This window comes from Physeter macrocephalus, unplaced genomic scaffold (assembly GCF_002837175.3).
Source record: "Physeter macrocephalus isolate SW-GA unplaced genomic scaffold, ASM283717v5 random_105, whole genome shotgun sequence".
NCBI lineage: Eukaryota > Metazoa > Chordata > Mammalia > Artiodactyla > Physeteridae > Physeter > Physeter macrocephalus.
The window spans coordinates 67,455-83,815 of NW_021145394.1; the positions used below are offsets into that span (position 1 = coordinate 67,455).

At 63.7% G+C, this 16,361-nt stretch overlaps 1 protein-coding gene across 1 annotated transcript; it reads right to left on the reverse strand.

Annotated features, from left to right (window-relative positions):
* Positions 1 to 151: 151 nt before the first annotated feature.
* Positions 152 to 16,209, reverse strand: WDR90 (WD repeat domain 90). Its single transcript, XM_028484021.1, has 42 exons — positions 16,166 to 16,209; positions 15,848 to 15,939; positions 15,542 to 15,718; positions 15,344 to 15,452; positions 14,968 to 15,129; positions 14,600 to 14,714; positions 14,423 to 14,490; positions 13,946 to 14,049; positions 13,650 to 13,868; positions 13,116 to 13,184; positions 12,364 to 12,474; positions 12,150 to 12,295; positions 12,022 to 12,079; positions 11,464 to 11,582; positions 11,228 to 11,371; positions 10,995 to 11,125; positions 10,807 to 10,923; positions 10,242 to 10,477; positions 9,896 to 10,035; positions 9,555 to 9,685; positions 8,899 to 9,029; positions 8,448 to 8,609; positions 8,120 to 8,248; positions 7,825 to 7,955; positions 7,697 to 7,737; positions 7,374 to 7,505; positions 7,061 to 7,228; positions 6,660 to 6,757; positions 5,984 to 6,086; positions 5,635 to 5,756; positions 5,303 to 5,462; positions 5,015 to 5,205; positions 4,758 to 4,926; positions 4,506 to 4,617; positions 4,178 to 4,349; positions 2,062 to 2,184; positions 1,736 to 1,910; positions 1,497 to 1,627; positions 1,246 to 1,389; positions 1,057 to 1,176; positions 859 to 943; positions 152 to 567 (listed from the first exon to the last, which is right to left on the reverse strand). The coding sequence occupies exons 1-42, from the start codon at positions 16,173 to 16,175 to the stop codon at positions 410 to 412; spliced, it is 5,415 nt and encodes a 1,804-aa protein (XP_028339822.1). The 5' UTR covers positions 16,176 to 16,209; the 3' UTR covers positions 152 to 409.
* Positions 16,210 to 16,361: the final 152 nt, after the last annotated feature.

Consider the following 16,361-nt stretch of genomic DNA (forward strand, 5'->3'; position numbering starts at 1 on the left):
CAGTGCCGCCCAGCCCCCGCAGCTCCTGTTCAGGCTCCCGCGCCTCTTGCAGGGGTCAGGATCCCTGGCAGGGAGCAGGAGGTCTAGAGGTTGGGCAGAAACTGAGCTCAGACAGTCTGGAGTGACCAGGAGACAATGCCTCAATGCAACACCCACATTTATTTGAACTGTACAAGGTAGAAACAAAAGCCCAAAGGAAAAGAGGCAATAAGCACTTCATACATGTTCAAGGTCTTGATGATTTGCACACACTCCTGGGCCGCCAGGTGTGGAGGGGTGAAGCCCACCCAGCCATCCTGGCCCAGCACAAGGCCCCCGGCCAACCCAGCTTCTCAGCCAAGCCTCTGCCCAGGCCAGGTGCCCGGCTGACCAGCAGGGCAACACCTGACCCCGCACTCCCCACTGGGGGTCAGTGGCCTGTGACTTCCCACACCAGTATCTCATTGTGGGCTACCGTGAAGAGCAGCCGAGCAGATGGGGCAAACCTGCACAGGTGCACCGAGTCATCATGGCCAGCAAAGTCCTGCACGGCCCCCGACACACAGTCCACCAGCCTCAGCACACGCTCTGCCAGGGGACAGCATGGAGTGGGCTGGGGCAGGTAGGGTGCTGTGGGCCCTGTGCCTGTGTCTGTATAGTTTCAGGACCCAGGGTTCCTCCAACCCACCATGGCTCTGTCTCCAGCTGGGGCCAGTGCCTCATTGGGGGAACCTGGCACCCCACCCCCCTCATTTCCTGACCCTATCTAAGACTCCCCTGGAGCAGGTGTCCTCACCCCACTTTCAGGGACGAGGGGTACGGCTCAGTGTGGGGGCACAGGTGTACCCACTGGGACCCACTCAAGACACCAGCACTCACCAGAGAAGCCAATGGCCATAAGGTGGGCCCCAGGGGACAGGCTCATGGACACAGCCAAGAAAGGCAGTGGGATCTTCTCCATCACCTGCAGACAGCAAGCATGAGGCACTGGGCGGGGGTTCCCGTGGCCCTGAGACCTGCCCCTCCCCAGCCCTGGGTCCCTCAGGCTCCCAGAACCACACGGAGGGGTGCACGTGCCTGCTTCTGGCGGAGGCTGTAGAAGATCACCTCATGGTGCACACCAAGGCCCGCACACACCAGCAGCGCCTCATCCCAGGGGCAGAAGGCGGTGAGGGAGGGCGGAAGGCAGCTGGGAACCTGTGGAGGGCACAGCACATTGTGGCAGGGTGGGGGGCACCCCGCCCACAGGGCCACCGGGACTCTTACCTCCGTGAGGGCGGGCGCTGGGAAGCTCAGCCAGTCCACGAGCTCACAGCAGTCCTGCAGCCAGTTGGAGGCCCAAACGCTGACCTGCTGGTCCCCGCTGGCAGCCAGCCACAGGTCCACACCCTCTGCCCCGAAGTCTCCATACTGGGGGCATAAAGGCTGGTGGGTGCTGCCTGCCCTTCTCTCCCATCCCCTTCCCTGCCAGCACCCTCGGCTCAGGCCGGCCCTGCAGGCTCATGAGGCTACTTCACCTCTCTTCTCGTGCTCTGGATGGTGCAGATCGGGGCTCCCCGATGGTCACTCAGCACACGGAAGGTCATCCCCGTGCGAGGGTGACTCACAGCCACGAGCCCATCCTTGTCTCCGGAGAGGATGGTCTGACCTGGGTGAGGCAGAGACCACGCTGTTACTTGCGCGCCCCTAGCCCTCAGCCCAAAGGTGTGACCTGGGCCAGGCAGAAGCCATGCTGTCACCATGAGCCCGGCCTCACCGTCAGCAGAGAAGGCGATGGCCGTCAGTGCAGCCGAGTGGGGATGCATCTTGAGCTCCATCGCTATGTGGGGGATGCTGAAGAGCCGCAGCGTGCCGTCACTGTAGCCTGCTGCCACCCGCTGCTGTTCTGGGCGTTCACAGGATGGGGGGCTCCAAGACAGGCAGAGGCAGCTCTGGGGACCCACGGTGGGAAAACATCAGCACTCCCCTGGGGAAGGGGAAGGGGCCCAGGCCCAAGGCCACAGACAGACACCAAGGCTGGAGGGAGAATGAGGCTGCCGGAGCCCCGGGCGTGCACCCCAGCCCCAGGCGCCCCGCAAGTACCTGGCTGAGCACCTGGAACTGGATCAGCAGCTCCATGCTGGCCACGCTCCACACCCTCACGCTCCCATCGTCACTGCACGTGGCACAGTGGGACTCGCTGGGGCTGAAGACCACCTCGTTCACCTGTGAGGAGCCACCACTCTACCTGAAGCCCATGGCCCTCAAGCAGAGAGGGAACACAGCATGGCCAGGTCATTCATGAGAGCGTCCATCTCCCCCTCGAGCTTACCTGGCCCCGGCCCCCCATATGGCACAAAGAAACTGTCCTGACCTCCCTCCCTCCCAAGTGTCCCCACACTAGACCTGGGTGGAATCCAAATTGCAAGAAGCCCACCAGTCAGTTGAACTTGACAATCCACTTGCTGGGACGTCACAGAAGTAACTGTCCTGACAGAACCTAGAACATGGGACTCCTAGGGGGCCACTCCTGGGCCTCATCACAGCAGGGGGGGTGGGGCTGAGATTGTCGTGTTTGTGTGTGTGTGTGCGCGCGTGCGTGTGTCATGTGTATCGAGGGACAAAAGTTGTGTGATTACACAGAGTCAGGATCTCTGGTGTAAAAAAAAGGAGACAGGCCATGCACCAATGAGGTAAAAAAAATAGCCGAGTCCTGAATGTGAATTTCAAGCATAAGTATAAACTCCTCATGCATTTTATCTTAGAAAAATAATAATTTAGGTCTGTTCGGCTGAGAAGTGATGGGCCCCTCTGGGCCTCAGACCGTGACCTCTAAGCCCATTTCCCACTGGAGCGGCCACAGGCTCTGGAACAGCCAAGTCTGATCTTGGGCGGAGCTGCAGAGGGAGAGGCTGGAGCACCTGTGGTCCACTGAAGAGGGGGACCACCAATGACCACCAGCTCAGGTCAAGAACTCAGCACCGTCGAGCTCATACCCTGGTGGGTGGATAAACTCATCCTATCTGTACCACAGAAGCGTATTTAGCAGTAAATAGGAGTGAAGCACTGACACTTGCTACAACTCGGATGGACCTTGAAAACACGATGCTCAGCGAGAGAAGCAGATAGAAAAGCACCACAGAGTGTGTTTCTGTTCACAGGAACCATCCAGAACAGGCAAACCGACAGAGACAAAGTAGGTGAGTGCCTGCCAGGGGCTGGGTGGTGAGTGCTTAATGGGTGGGGGGGTTTCCTTCTGGGATGAAAGTGACTGCGGTGATGATTGTACAGTTCTGCAAGTGTTTCAGAAACCATTGACGTTACATGGGTGTGTGGCCCACAGATTATACCTCGACGTAAAGCCGTTACCAAAGAAAAAGGAAACATGTAACCCTCACTACATCACACAAGAGTTTCTTTGTTGGCTACTGTTACCCCTGAACAAATGAACGTAGAATTTTTTTAAAAAGACTCAGGAGCCAACTTGAAGACCCTGCCACCAGCCGAGACCAGGACTCCATGAGCATCAAGAGAAAGTGACGGTGGGGAAGCCAGACCCACGTTTCCACCCACCAGCCCTTAATAGCTCTCAGAAAGTAACACATTGGCTGCTGCTGGGGAACCTGGTCCACAAGGGAGAGACTCATCTACCTCTGCCCTGTCCCAGCCCTGGGAAATCTGAGAGCTCTCAAGGCCACTTCCCTCCTGAAGGAACGAGGGATCAGACTACTGCCACCTGCAACTCCTGCCGCCAGACAAGGGCATCACTGGTGGGAGATACAGCGCTCCCAGAAGGAAGTGACGTTGGGACTGGCTGGCCCTGACTAGACCCTGGCCCAGCTTCCAGACCCCTTGGACCCCAGGGAAGCATGTCTAACAACGGTGGTGGAAGACTTCAGGGTGGATGACCAGTTTTCTTCAACACGTAAACTATAAGAGAATAAAGTGGCGGGAAAGAGGAAGGGTCAAGAAGGCCACAGGGCCTGGGGCTGCTGCACGCGGACACCGGACACGGCATGGACCCCGTGCCCACGGGGAGGGGGCGCGTGGTTCCGGGGGTGCAGCTGGTCCTGGGAACGCCTGGACACTCGCAGCTGCGCTTGGGCTGGGAGCACCCTGGGGGCGGGGACGGAAGGAGCACGCGGCAGCTGCCCGGCCCGTGCGGGCTGGGATCCCCTCAGACATCCTCGGCGGCAAGCCGGTGGCCCAGCAGCCTCACCTTGCTCCGGTGGCCGCTGATGAGGCGGGTGCTGGTGCCCTCAGCCCAGCTGATGTACCAGAGCGTGCCTGCTGTGGTGCCCACCACACCCATGTCCATGCTTTCGTGGAAGACCGCACTCACGACGGCCCCGTCAAGGGTCAGTTCACGCTCCATAATCACAGAGCTAGACCTGGAGGAGCAGGGGGTCAAAGGGGTGGCAGCAGCGAGAGCCGAGGGAGCCAGGTGGTTTGGCCCACGGGCCCTGGCCTTGCACGAGCATGTCCCCTGGGGGACGGGCCCAGCTGGCAACAGAGTGCCAGCTCCCAGACACACTGTGGATGCTCACCTGGCCCCGGAGCCCTTGCGCCTCAGCTCCGGCACGGCCCCCACGGCCCACAGGCGCAGCCGCCTGGTGTTGCTGCCACTGACCAGACGCGCGCCCGAGCACAGCAGCACTCCTGGGGGACAGGAGATGCCGTGAGCCATGTCCCCAGATGCCTGGGACTCAAGACGGTGTCCACCGCCCCAGCACTGGGACTCCCAGGGAGAACCGAGCCCCAAGCTGTCAAGGGCCACGGGGGCTCCGTCAGACACCCACCGATCTCACCGTCGTCCGCCTCCCAGGCCAGGAAGCAGCGGCTGGCACACATGTCCCAAACACACACCTGGCCAGCATTGGAGCCGCAGAAGAGCAGGGGTGTGGTCCCGTAGCAGAGCGAGGTCAGCTCGCACCCCCCCACCTCCTCAGGGATGGGCTCTCGGTGGACCTGGAGGAACACGAGTGCAGTGTGGCTCAGTGATGCCCTGGGGCCCAGCCAGACCCCATCCTCCAAAACCTCCTCTGAACCCTGGCACCTGGAGGCTGACGTCACCCTCACGCTGCTGCAGGAGCCACAGGGTGACAGCACCCTGGCCCACACAGGCGAGCTCGCCGGTGTCCCAGGGGTTGAAGGCCACGCCGTGTACTGGCTCTGGGAGGCACGTGGAGGACACAAGCTCGTAGGTGGCCGTGCTCCACAGGGCCAGGGTGCGGTCGCCATAGTCCCCTGGGGGAGATGCACAGTGACCACGTCAGCTGCCCAGGGTTCCCAGGACAGGCAGGGGAGTCCCGAGACCACTGTCCTCCGCCCCTGCCCTGCTGACCCAGCGTGACGAGGAGCCTGTCGTCTGGTGAGAAAGCCAGGGCCTGGACAGCAGTGTCGTGATGAGAAAGGAGCTGCCGACAGGAACCCCCCGGCACGTCCCAGACACGGATCTGGCAGCGGGAGGCAGTGCTGCTTCGGCCTGAGGCAGAGGCCAGCACCTGGCGGGCAGGTGGGTGGGTGGTCAGCAGGAAGGGTGCAGTCCACGGGCCCGTTCCCGCTCTGGGTAAAGGGCTGCTCTGGAAGCGAGAGCCAGCCACACGCAGTTCAAGGAGCCAAGCTCCGAGGCACACCTCGGCCCTGGGCATTCAAGGCGGGCTGCAGGACAAGCACCTGGGCATCGTGGCTGAGGGCCAGCGTGGAGATCTCCTCAGTGTGGCCGAGCCAGTGCTGCTGGACACCAGAGTGCAGGTCCTCCACCACCACCAGGCGACCACATGTGTAGGCGAAGAAGCCTGTGGGCAGGGAGGAAGCGCCCGGCCCATCAGCCCCACAGCCCCAGGCACTTATGCCCACACCCCCCAACCCCACCCCAAGGAGAACTCCTGCTCACAGCAAGAAGTGCCACCAGGAGGACATGCCCGCCCTGCAGCCCAAACCACCTGCAGGCCCCTCCATGGGGCCTGGCCTAGGGGTGGACAGAACTGAGCCCGCCCTGCAGCATCTGGGCCGTGGCCCCCACCTGTGTCCGGCCTCCAGACCAGGTTGGCGCGCCCATTCCCGTTGTAACCCATGACGGCCTTCAGGTGCAGCCGCTCATCGCCGACAGCAGGGAAGGAGAGGCCCTGTGAGGAAGTGGACTCAGGATGCTGGCGCCGGCCCACCCAGCCCAGCTCCCCAACCTCAAGCTCTGCCCATCAGGCCGGGAGTGGGACTGAGCCTTGGTAGATGCATGCTCCCAGGAGGAGGCAAACAGCAGGAACGTGGGCACCAAAGTCTACACGCGGTGGCCAGCGGGACTGGGAGCCTGGCATGCAGCATGCAGACAGGGAGGCAGGAGGAGGAGATGGGGAGGCGCCTGCTGGTGGGGAGGTGAAGGGGAGCCAGGACCATGGAGTGAAGCGAGTGTGTGGGCTCAGCAGGACACGCCTGGGTCCAGTCATCGCGTGACAGTGAGAACCTTAACCAGCCCAGTGAGAACATGGGGCTCAGGGCGGAGGAGTGACCCGTGCGGCGACTGCCACCAAGGCCTGGGCTGCTGTCAGCTCTGGGAGCTGCCCCAGGGAAACCCCAGGGAACCTGTGTCTACCGGGGAGCAGGAGTACCCCCAGACACCACAGGGCCATGCCGCCTGGACCCCTGGGCTTCCAGGATATCCATTGGTGGCAGGGACTATGAGGACGCCCCACCCAGCCAACCTTGGCCAGCAGGGAGGCCTTGTAGCGAGCTGTGAAATGCCGATAGGAGTCTGGGCGAGTGGGGGGCTGGGCCCTGGCTCGTCCAGTGCTGCAGGCATCTGTCAGGGAAGGGAATGAGGCTGTGAACCCCCAGGGACCACACACTGACCCTCCTTGCAGTCACCCTGCCCTGGCTGGTCAGACACTTGGGTTCAAAGGGTACAGATGAGCCATGTCCCATCACCCACCTGGCCCAACAGGGGCCTTGGGCTCTCCATTTGCCCTGTAGGTGACCATCCCTTGTCTGCCAGGGGCAGCCAGGTCTGTCCTTAGGCCACCTGGAGTCCACATGGTACATGCAACTGGGCCCTGGTCCAGTTATGAGTGACCCTGCCCCACCCTGCTGCCCCTCCCCTGCTTACTGGGCCAACCACGGGGATGGGGAGGCCTGCCAAGGTCCCAGGGGCCCCCCATGGGCCCCCAGGCCCCATCACCGGCCCTGCCAGCCTCCTTCTGCACCAGCACAGGTGGGCCTGAGGCCTGGCGGAGACCCTCAGGGCCACGGCTCTCATCTGACATGGAGAAAGCGCCTGAGGAGGGTGGGGAGACAGTGAGACGAGGGAACAGAGCACCCCCATGCCCTTGCCCCTCCCCCAGGCCAGGAGCAGCAAAGCATGTCTGGATGGGAGCCAGACGCACATCCCCTCCAGGCCCTCCCAGGACCCCTGCCCTCACCATCATGGTCCTTGGGGGGCCTGGCACAGATGTCCAGCCAGGGTGGGGACGCCTGGCATGGCATGGGCACCTGCTGCCGGGGAAGCCCATTGGCCCCGGACACCATGTCCTCCAGCTGTCTTGTACCCAGGCCTGAGGAAAGAAGGAGCTCGGCTGAGCTCAGGGCCCGGGGATGGCAGAGCAGGAGGTGTGCCCAGCCCATCACGCCCAACCAGCTCTGCATCGGGACCCCCAGGAAAAGAACAGCACTGTGCACCCACAGCGGTTACAGTGCCAGCACCAGACATCACCATAGAGCCTGCCGGTGTGGTGGGACCACTCACCAGCTTCGCAGGTTGGGGGGGCCCCGGGAGAGCCTTGGACGCTGCAGAGGTGACAAGAGAGATGGTCAGGTGGGGCGGAGGGGTGCAGAGGGAGGCCTGGCAGATGCATGTCGAGGGCAGGAACTTGCCTTCCTGGAGGGGACTTCTCAGAGGGGGCCAAAACGTCCCAGAGAAAGATGGCGTCTCCCACACTAAGGAGCTGCTGCTGGTCGGGGGTGAAAGCCACGGCCCGCACAGGCTCTGAGTGGCCGATGTACACCTGAGGGCAGCAGTGTGGCATATAGAGACCACTGAGGCACAGCTGGAGACACCTGGCCACCAGACTGCAGACTGACCAAGAGGACCCCAGCAGGCACTGGGGAACCTCAGGGACTGTCCTCCACCCTCCTTCCTACCTGCTGTGCGCCCACCCAGAGCACACACCTGGCAGCCAGGGCCGGCCTGTGCTGAGTAGTCCCACACCTTGATGGCCCGGTGGGCGGCTGTGAGCAGAAAACGGCCATCCCCGCTGAGAGCTAGGACAGAGCAGGCCGCAGGGGGGACACAGGACAGCTGTGAGAGAGGGTGATTGCTGAGGGAAAAGGTCGGAGCACACAGGACCACCAGTTGGGGGAGCCCCCTTCTCACAGAACACAACCTCTAGGGAGCAGCAAGCGGCCCAGGGCCTCCCGTCCTCTGGGCACTGCGGGCACCAAGGCCGGAGCCGGGAAGGCAGGGGAGGCCAGGCCACCAGCCGCAGTCTTGGGCTCACCTCCCGGACCAAACGGCCCGACGTGGCATCTAGCACTGCAACCATGTTAGAGGACGTGGACACCACCAAGTGGCCAGGGGGTGCGGGGCCAAAGCAGACGGCCACAGCTGAGTCCAGGCGGCTGCCAGCCAGGTCCAGAGTGCGGATGTCAACCCTCAGCAGCTGAGGGAGAGCAGCAAGTGTCCTCACCACGACCTCCGGCCAGAGCTCGAGCCCCCAGAGCTGGGGCCCGGGCCATGGGCAGCCTTGGGCACCCATCCAGCAGGCTGCCCACAGCTCACATGTCCTCTGTGCCATGAGGGGCGCAGGGCCCAGTTCCTTTCTGACATGAGCATGGCCTCCCACCCTGGGAAACCCGCAGCCGCCAGGGTCAGGGTGCCCACGGGGTCTGTGGGCCAAATTGGCGTGGCTCCGCCCTCACTGCACACAGGGAGGGCTCCAGTTGACTCACCTCATCCAGTGAGGTTGTGTCCATGACGGTCACCGTGTACTTGGAGGGACCCACAAAGGCCAGCAGGCGGCTGTCCCCACTGACCACCAGGGCGCTGGGGCTTGGGCAGGCCTCCTGGCACACCACGTTAGCTGCCGGCACATGGGGACAGGCAGTCAGCTGGGTCGGGGGGGGGGGCGGGGGCACCAGAACAGACACTGGTCAGAGACCTACTGGTGCGGAAGACACCAGCCTGGGCTGGGCAGATCCCACAGCAGCCACCCCATGGGGCCTGGATGTGAGGGCACCAAGACACCAGTGGGCACCACGGACTGCCAGGAAAGCTGGGGGCTCTCCCAGAGTGACCACCAAGTGACCATCTGGCTGGCCCGAGTTACAGTGGCCATGGGAGGGGGCCGACTCCCCTGCTGGCCTGGTGCTCAGGCTTCAGGTGCTCACTTCCTCCTGGGGAAGGGTGGGCACAGACTCTCACTGATCTTCAATCTCGGGGGGCTGGTGAGTCCTAAAACCACACTTGGCTCTGGGGGTCTCAACAGTGCGACTCTGAAATGCAGTACCACAGTCGGGGGCACCACGTACCCCCACCCCCTCGGGGACCTGACCAGGGGATGGCTGGGAGGCCAGAGAGGGGCTGGGGCTGGGCCTGGTGGCCTGACCTGCCACACGAAGGATGCGGCACCGGGGCGCGCCGCTATGGTACTGGGCCAGGGAGCCCCGAGAGCAGGAGCTGAACAGGAGGCTGCCATTGGGGCTGGCGGCCAGGCCGGTGATGGCTCCGCGGTGACACCTGCACACACACACAAGACGACGCTGCCTTGCCCCTGAGCTGCACCTTCCCAGACCTCCTGCAGAATCCCCGAGGAGCAGCAGAGGGCGGGGCTTCCTGTAGACAGCCCTCCCCTGCACTGCCCGGTCTCCCACACTCCCCAGGGAACCCACAAACCACTGGAGCTTCCACCTCGATCGTCTGTGGGGCCAGGGCCAGCTGGCCACCCACCTGTGCTCCACTAGGATCTCGGTGGTCTCCAGGCTGAAGGAGCGGACAGCCCCGCTGCTGAAGCCACAGAAGAAGGTAGGCTGGGTAGGGTGGAAGGCAACAGCACACGGGGCCTCCTCCGGAGACGTGAAGTCGTACAGCTGGAGGACGGCGCCATGTGAGGGCGGACAGGCTGGGGCAACCAGCTGGCCACAAGGCCCGAGAGCCAGTCTCTCTCCAAATGCCTTGAACCTTCAGGCCCCAAACACAGGCAGAAGGACCCAGGGCCCCACCCACCGGGCCTCAGTGTGGCCTGCGGCCCTCCAGTCCCTCCCTACTGGCTGGCTTCCCTCCGGCCACACCCCACCTGCTGCAGGGTCGCTAGGTCCCAGATGCGGACAGTGTGGTCCTGGGACACAGTGGCCAGCTGTCCCCGGCTGCACTCAGTGGCAAGGGCCAGCACCGGGGCGGCGTGGGAGCGCACCAGCATGCTGTACTCCTGGGACAGGATGTCCAGGAAACCCAGGTGGCCCGAGGAGGTGGTGGACAGCACACGCAGGCCGTCAGGGCTGATGCGGACGGAGCTGATGGGGCCCTCATGCTCTGCAGGCAGGGTGGGTAGGTGACCGCCCAGGCCTGTAGTGGGGTGGGCCCGGCACCTGGGCCAACCAGGGCAGGCTGACCATATCCACGCTGTGCCCATGCCCAGCCCCCCTGCCCAGGACTCTGAGGAATGCGCTTCCCTGCTGCTTGGAGCCCCATCTCCCTGTGAGCTACAACAGATGCCTCCCCTGTGACCACCCACTCCTGGGCTCGGCAACGGTGGACCCCAGCTCAGGACACAGCCCCTTGGAGCCCCATGACTGCCGTCCAGCCCGGGGACACAGCCCTCCCGCAGCAACCCTGGTTGCAAGGTGATGTCGAGGCCCCACCTGCCTCCAAGAGCACAGAGGAGAAGTCCAGGGGCCAGAGGCGCAGGTAGCCGTCCTCGGAGCCCACGGCACACTTGGCCTGGGAGACGCTGAGGCTGCTGATGGCGATGCCAGGGCCTGGGTCGGGGGAGGCACGGTCAGCCCAAAGCGTCAGGGCCGCTCATCCCAACACAGCAGGGCCCACCTACCTGAACTGAAGGCCTGCTTCTGTGGGAGGGGGCCACCGGGGGTCTGCGTGGGCAGGAGGCGGCGAGCGTGCCGCACAGCCATGTGCTGGTGGTCAATCTCCAGGATGTGGCCGCTGCGGCTGCAGACGTAGCTGCCCAGAGACGCAGAAGTAACAAGTGAAGGAAGAGGGGCAGAGGGGCGGGGCAGGGAATGGGCGGGCCCTGGCCATTGGGGGAGGGAGGGTGGGGCTCACAGTGTGTGGCCGTCCTGGGCCTGCCTGAAGGCCAGGTCAGTGAACTCCAGCGCGTGGTGCTCCCCCAGGTCCACGGGGCAGGAGCGCAGCCCCCCACCTCGCAGCCGCCACAGCCGCACGCTGCCCCGCCCGCACGATGCCATCCTGCGAGGGGTAGGAGGTAAGCCAGGGAGAAGGAGCCAGCTCACAATTCGCGGGTCCCAGCACGGAGGGTGGGCAGGCGGGCGGCCAATCACCTGGTTTCGTCGAAAAAGGCCACCTCGAATGCCTGGATGTCAACGTCGCTGTGCACCTTGGTGAGGATGACGGCCTCTCCGCCTCGCCCCACCTGGGCTGTGCCCCACACCACCACCGTCTGCAACAAGTCCCCGCTGAGCACCCACCACCCGCCTGGCCTCTCCCACAGAAGCAGGCGCGTTGGCGGTGGGGAAGTTGGCCCCTGCGGCCCGGAGGAACCTACATGTGCCCATCCGGGGCTTCCACAGACATGTGTATGCAAAAAAGGAGAAGACACAACCACGAGTGGGGGAGAGGCCCCGGGTGAAACACCCAACTTCAGAGATGCTGGCATGTTAAACACGCCCAACTCAGGCGTGGGGGACTTGCCACCGAAAAGAGTGAGGCCACTCAGTCAGTCAAAGATCAGCTTCATTCATGAAGGAGTAAAACAGACACTCTGTGGCAAGGATGGCGCAGGGGTGCCCAGCGGGGCTGGGGGAGGCCTGCGGGGGACCCTTGCTGCCTGTCTGCACCCCAGGATGGGCTGCCCCACCTCCCCAGCCTGGCCCGCTTACCATCCGCCCGTGGCGGTCCTTGCCGACACCACAGAGCACCTCCCCGCTGTCAGAGAAGCTGCGGATGGAGAGCTGGAGGTCAGTGTTGCAGGCACAGCCCCCAGCCCCATCGGAGACCCTGCACCCACCTGAGGGAGCAGACGGTGTGGACTGGGCTCTGGAACAGGGACAGGCACTCCCCGGTCTGGAAGTCCCACAGACGCAGCATGCTGTGGGGCCGTGCCTGGGCTGAGGCCAGCAGGGAACCACTCCCGTCCAACGCCAGGGCAGAGACCTGGGGGGCAGCAGGGTGAGGGAGGTGTGTGCCTGCAGAACAAGCCACCCCTGGGCCAGGGTGCCCACCTTGTCTGTGTGGCCAAGAAAGAGACGCTGCTCCCGGGTGTTGACACACAGGACGACGATGACCGCATGGCAAGGGTACACGACGGCGGCCCCATCCCGGGTCCAAAGGGCCTGAGCACAGGGGCCAGAGGCTGAGGTCACAGGCTGGTCGTCTTCATCCCCCCACGCCAGCACTCCCCCGAGCCCCACGCACAGAAGTCAATGGGATGCACGCGCCAAAAGAAGAAAGAGCTCGGGTGCACGTGTGCATAGGCAGGGCTTCCTCTAAGCCCTGTCTGCAACACAAGAAACTTTGGGATTCAGGTGACAAAAGGCCAGAGAGCCCACAAAGACTCGGAGTTCGTGTCCTGGAAGGCCTGGCGAGCACATAGCATCCTCTCCGGCTGCTGTCCCTGCAGGGTCCCACAAGTCTCGCCCATACCGGGCCCCACTCGGCTAGCCGACACACATCAAAGCTTTAAAGAGTGAGCAAGGGCTCTCAGGTCTCTGGAAGCTTGAGTGATTGGACCAGCACCGACCTGGCTGGTATTCACGACACAAAGGGACGCCTGCGACGGGATGTCATCACGTCAAGGAAGCACCGAGCGTGTGAGGATGTGGGCAGGGCTGGGTGTCCGCAGCGGTGAAGGGACCCGACGCCTGGGGGAGCTCGGCTGTCCACACAGCCACCTCAGGGAAACACGGGGTATGCCCACTGTCCCCTCTGTGTATTTGACACTTGCACGACCCAGCAAGAACAGAGGACCCCTCACCCATTTGGTGCTGTGACCCCCAAAGCCGATGACCCCCTTGAGCCTCAGGACCGGATCCGGGAGGAAGCTCTGAAATAGGCAGACTCACAGTGAGACCCCAAAATGGCGAGACTCCTGTCCCACCAGGGCTGCCCCACCCAGAGCTGGTGCCTGCCTCCCAAGAAAGCCACCTGGCTCTAGTGCCTTCTGCCAGCTACTCTATGGCAGGAAATCAGGGATCCAATCACATTGCTAGACCCTCCAGGTACCCCAGTCCTGCGCCTGCCTGGAGCCTGAGCCTGCCCCGGCCCCAAACCACTGGGGCTGGGGTCAGGGCACCAGCCCCCTCCTTACTCTTTGTTGAAAACGATTCTTGCCCAAAGCCACCTCCTGTTGGTTCTGCTTTCTGCCAGGAGACTAGATGGGAAGGGACCATCTGCCCCACGCGTGTTCCCAGTGGGCAGAGGCCCAGCAGCCCTCCATCCACACCTCGTCCACATCCCACCCCCCTCGGTGGCACAGTCCAGCCCCACCTTCCTTGGGAAAAGCACTCACCTCTTGTGGGGACGCATCCTCTGGGGCCGTGGGCTCCACAGTCGTCTGATGCACAGACAAGTGAAGGCTGTCACTGGCCACGTGCTTGTCAGTGGGCTCCACCCAGGCCAAGGGCTCCTGGCTACGGCCACTGGGGCCACCCACACTAGAGACCTCGGAGCGCTCAGAGGACATGCTGACTTCTGGAAGGGGCCTGGGCACAGAGGGGGCCTGGCGGGACTTTGGGAGGACAAGTGCCTGTTAGCACCCTGTGGCCACCACCCTCAGCCCCATCTCCGAGGGCACAGGGCACTCACGGCTGTGGGGCCATGCTTCTGGACCATGAGGGCCAGGCTGTCCTGAACAGGCTTGCTGAAGGCCGCTGGGTGAGAGAGAAGCCGTGGCACAGGCCCCGCTAAGACTGCAATTGAGAAGAACCCACTGAGCAGAGTACAGACAAGCCTGTGAGGACATGGCCACAAGGCACTGGGCAAGGGGCAGCAGTGGGCCCTGGCCTTGCCTACTCTGCAGGAGGGAAGCCACAACAACAGCTGCAGCCCACCCTAGCGTGGGCCCCGGCACCCCTTCCCAGTTGGAAAGCTTGAAGCCACTAGGCACCCTAATCGGAACCTCCCACACTGGGTCTGGGGTCTCGAGACAGCCTCCCCTCACCCTTGCAGGCATCATGCTGCTGCATTCACCTCCCCAGATGCAGCATCAGGCCCCCCTCTCCCACCGAGCTCCATGGGCCCTTCAGGCCTGAACCTGGGTCACCGCTGGCCCCATAGGCCCACCTGCCTCAGAAGGGGAACAGCTCTTCTGAAATGCCTCGGAGGGTGCTTTTGAGCTGTCGCTTGGAAACCTCGGTGGGGTGGAAGGACAGTCAGCTTCCAGGGGCGGCCCTGCCGTCCCTCCACCCAGCTGCCCTCCCTCCACCCGGCTGCCTTCAGGACACAGGCAGAGCCGCTCACCGGATGTGGACATAGTGGTCATGCCAGCTCTCCCCTTTCGACACGGGGAATGCCATTTCTCGAGGTATGGGGGTGATGGGCAGTTTTGCACGCCGGGCTTCAGCGACAGTGACAGCTACGAAGAGCAAAGTCCAGGGAAGCCCACCCAGCTCCCTCTCCCAGCCCAGACAACACCAGGTGCCAGCCAGCAGGGTACTGCCTGGCCACCAGCCCAACCACCACCTCCCCCAGTGGCTGCCTTGGGAGCTGGGAGGCTCAAAGATGGTACAGCATGGGCATTTTCACCAAGTGCCAAGGAGGGTGTGGAGGCCAGCACACAGGAAGTTACAGCAGGTGGGATGCAGGCTAAGCACACCTTTAGCCCTCACCGGGATCGAAGCACAGGTCACTGGTGTAGAGGTTCCTGACCAGCAGGCTAGCACACAGTCTGATGCTCTTGAGGTGACTGTAGCGTCGGTTCAGGTAGACCAGGAGAATGTCATGCAGGTCGAGCTGCAGGCAGGTCCAGCGGGCACCAGGGGAGCCCACACCTGCCAGGTGTGCAGGACAGGAGCAAAGGTCAGAGCCTACCTCCTCACCAACTGGCCCACAGCACTCTCTGTCCTCGGCCTGTCCCCACTCTCATGGCCACAGCCACGCACCCCTCCACCCAGGCTGTCCCTGGCCTGCCTCCCCACTGAGCCTTCTGGCTGGCTGCCTCTCCCAGACCATCTATGACCCGTTCACACCTCATCTGCATGTTACCTTTCCTGGGTGTCCCAGTCTCACAGATGAAAGGAAACTGAAGCCATGTGGCTGTGGACTTGAACTCCTTGAAGAAATTGGAGAATGACACTCGGATGACCTGGCTGTCCTGTGGGTATACAGCATGGCCGTGATGAGAGGAAACTGCAGCAGGAGTGCAGGGCCCCCACCGGCAGCTCCCGCTCTCCAGCTTGTAACCTCGGTACACAGGTCCAGGTGAATGACGAAATGCTTGGCGGCCAGGGGCCGAAACAGCACGTACAGGTAGCGTCCGGTCAGCCCCAGGGACTGGGTGCTGGTTTTGGGGAGCTGGATGTAATTGCCAGCAGAGACAGGGCCCCGCACGCGGTACACCGTGCACTTGAGGGTCTTGTCCTGCAGAGAGACACGGGAGGCGTGGCGTCCCGCTCAGCCCCACGGAGCGCCAGGAGGGCTGCAGCAAAGCGGCCCAGGAGACAGAGGAGAGGCCGCCGCTCCTGCTGCCAGGCGCCCCGGCCCACTTACCGTCACGACGGCCACGTCGCCCTCCTTAGAGGACCGCTTCCACTCGTCCACCTTGAAGTGTCTGAAGACGTTGAGGAACGGCTGCTGCCACACTGGGGGACACGGGGGTGTGAGGTGCCAGACCCACCGCGGGTGTAGGGAGGGGGCCGGGGCAGGGTCTGCGCACTCCCCAGCTGTGACAACCAGCGCAGCGCGCGGACTGGGCTCCGGGCGAGTCTCAGCACCAACCCGTCCGCGGCAGCGCCGGATCTCGGGTCCCAGACCCCGGCGCCCGGCCCCGGGCCCCGAGCCCCCGGCCCTCCCGCCGCGCGCCGCTACCTCGGGCCATGGCGCCACCGCTCGCGCTTCCCGCCTCGGCCGCCGCGCGCCCCACGCAGAGCACGCAGTGCGCGCCTAGCAACGGCCGCCTGGCAACGGCGCCACTTCCGCCGTCACGGCGGCAGGGCACGTGATCGCGCTTCCGGGTCGGGGCCTGACACGTGACCGCGCGACGGGGCGGGGACTGGCGAGTGAC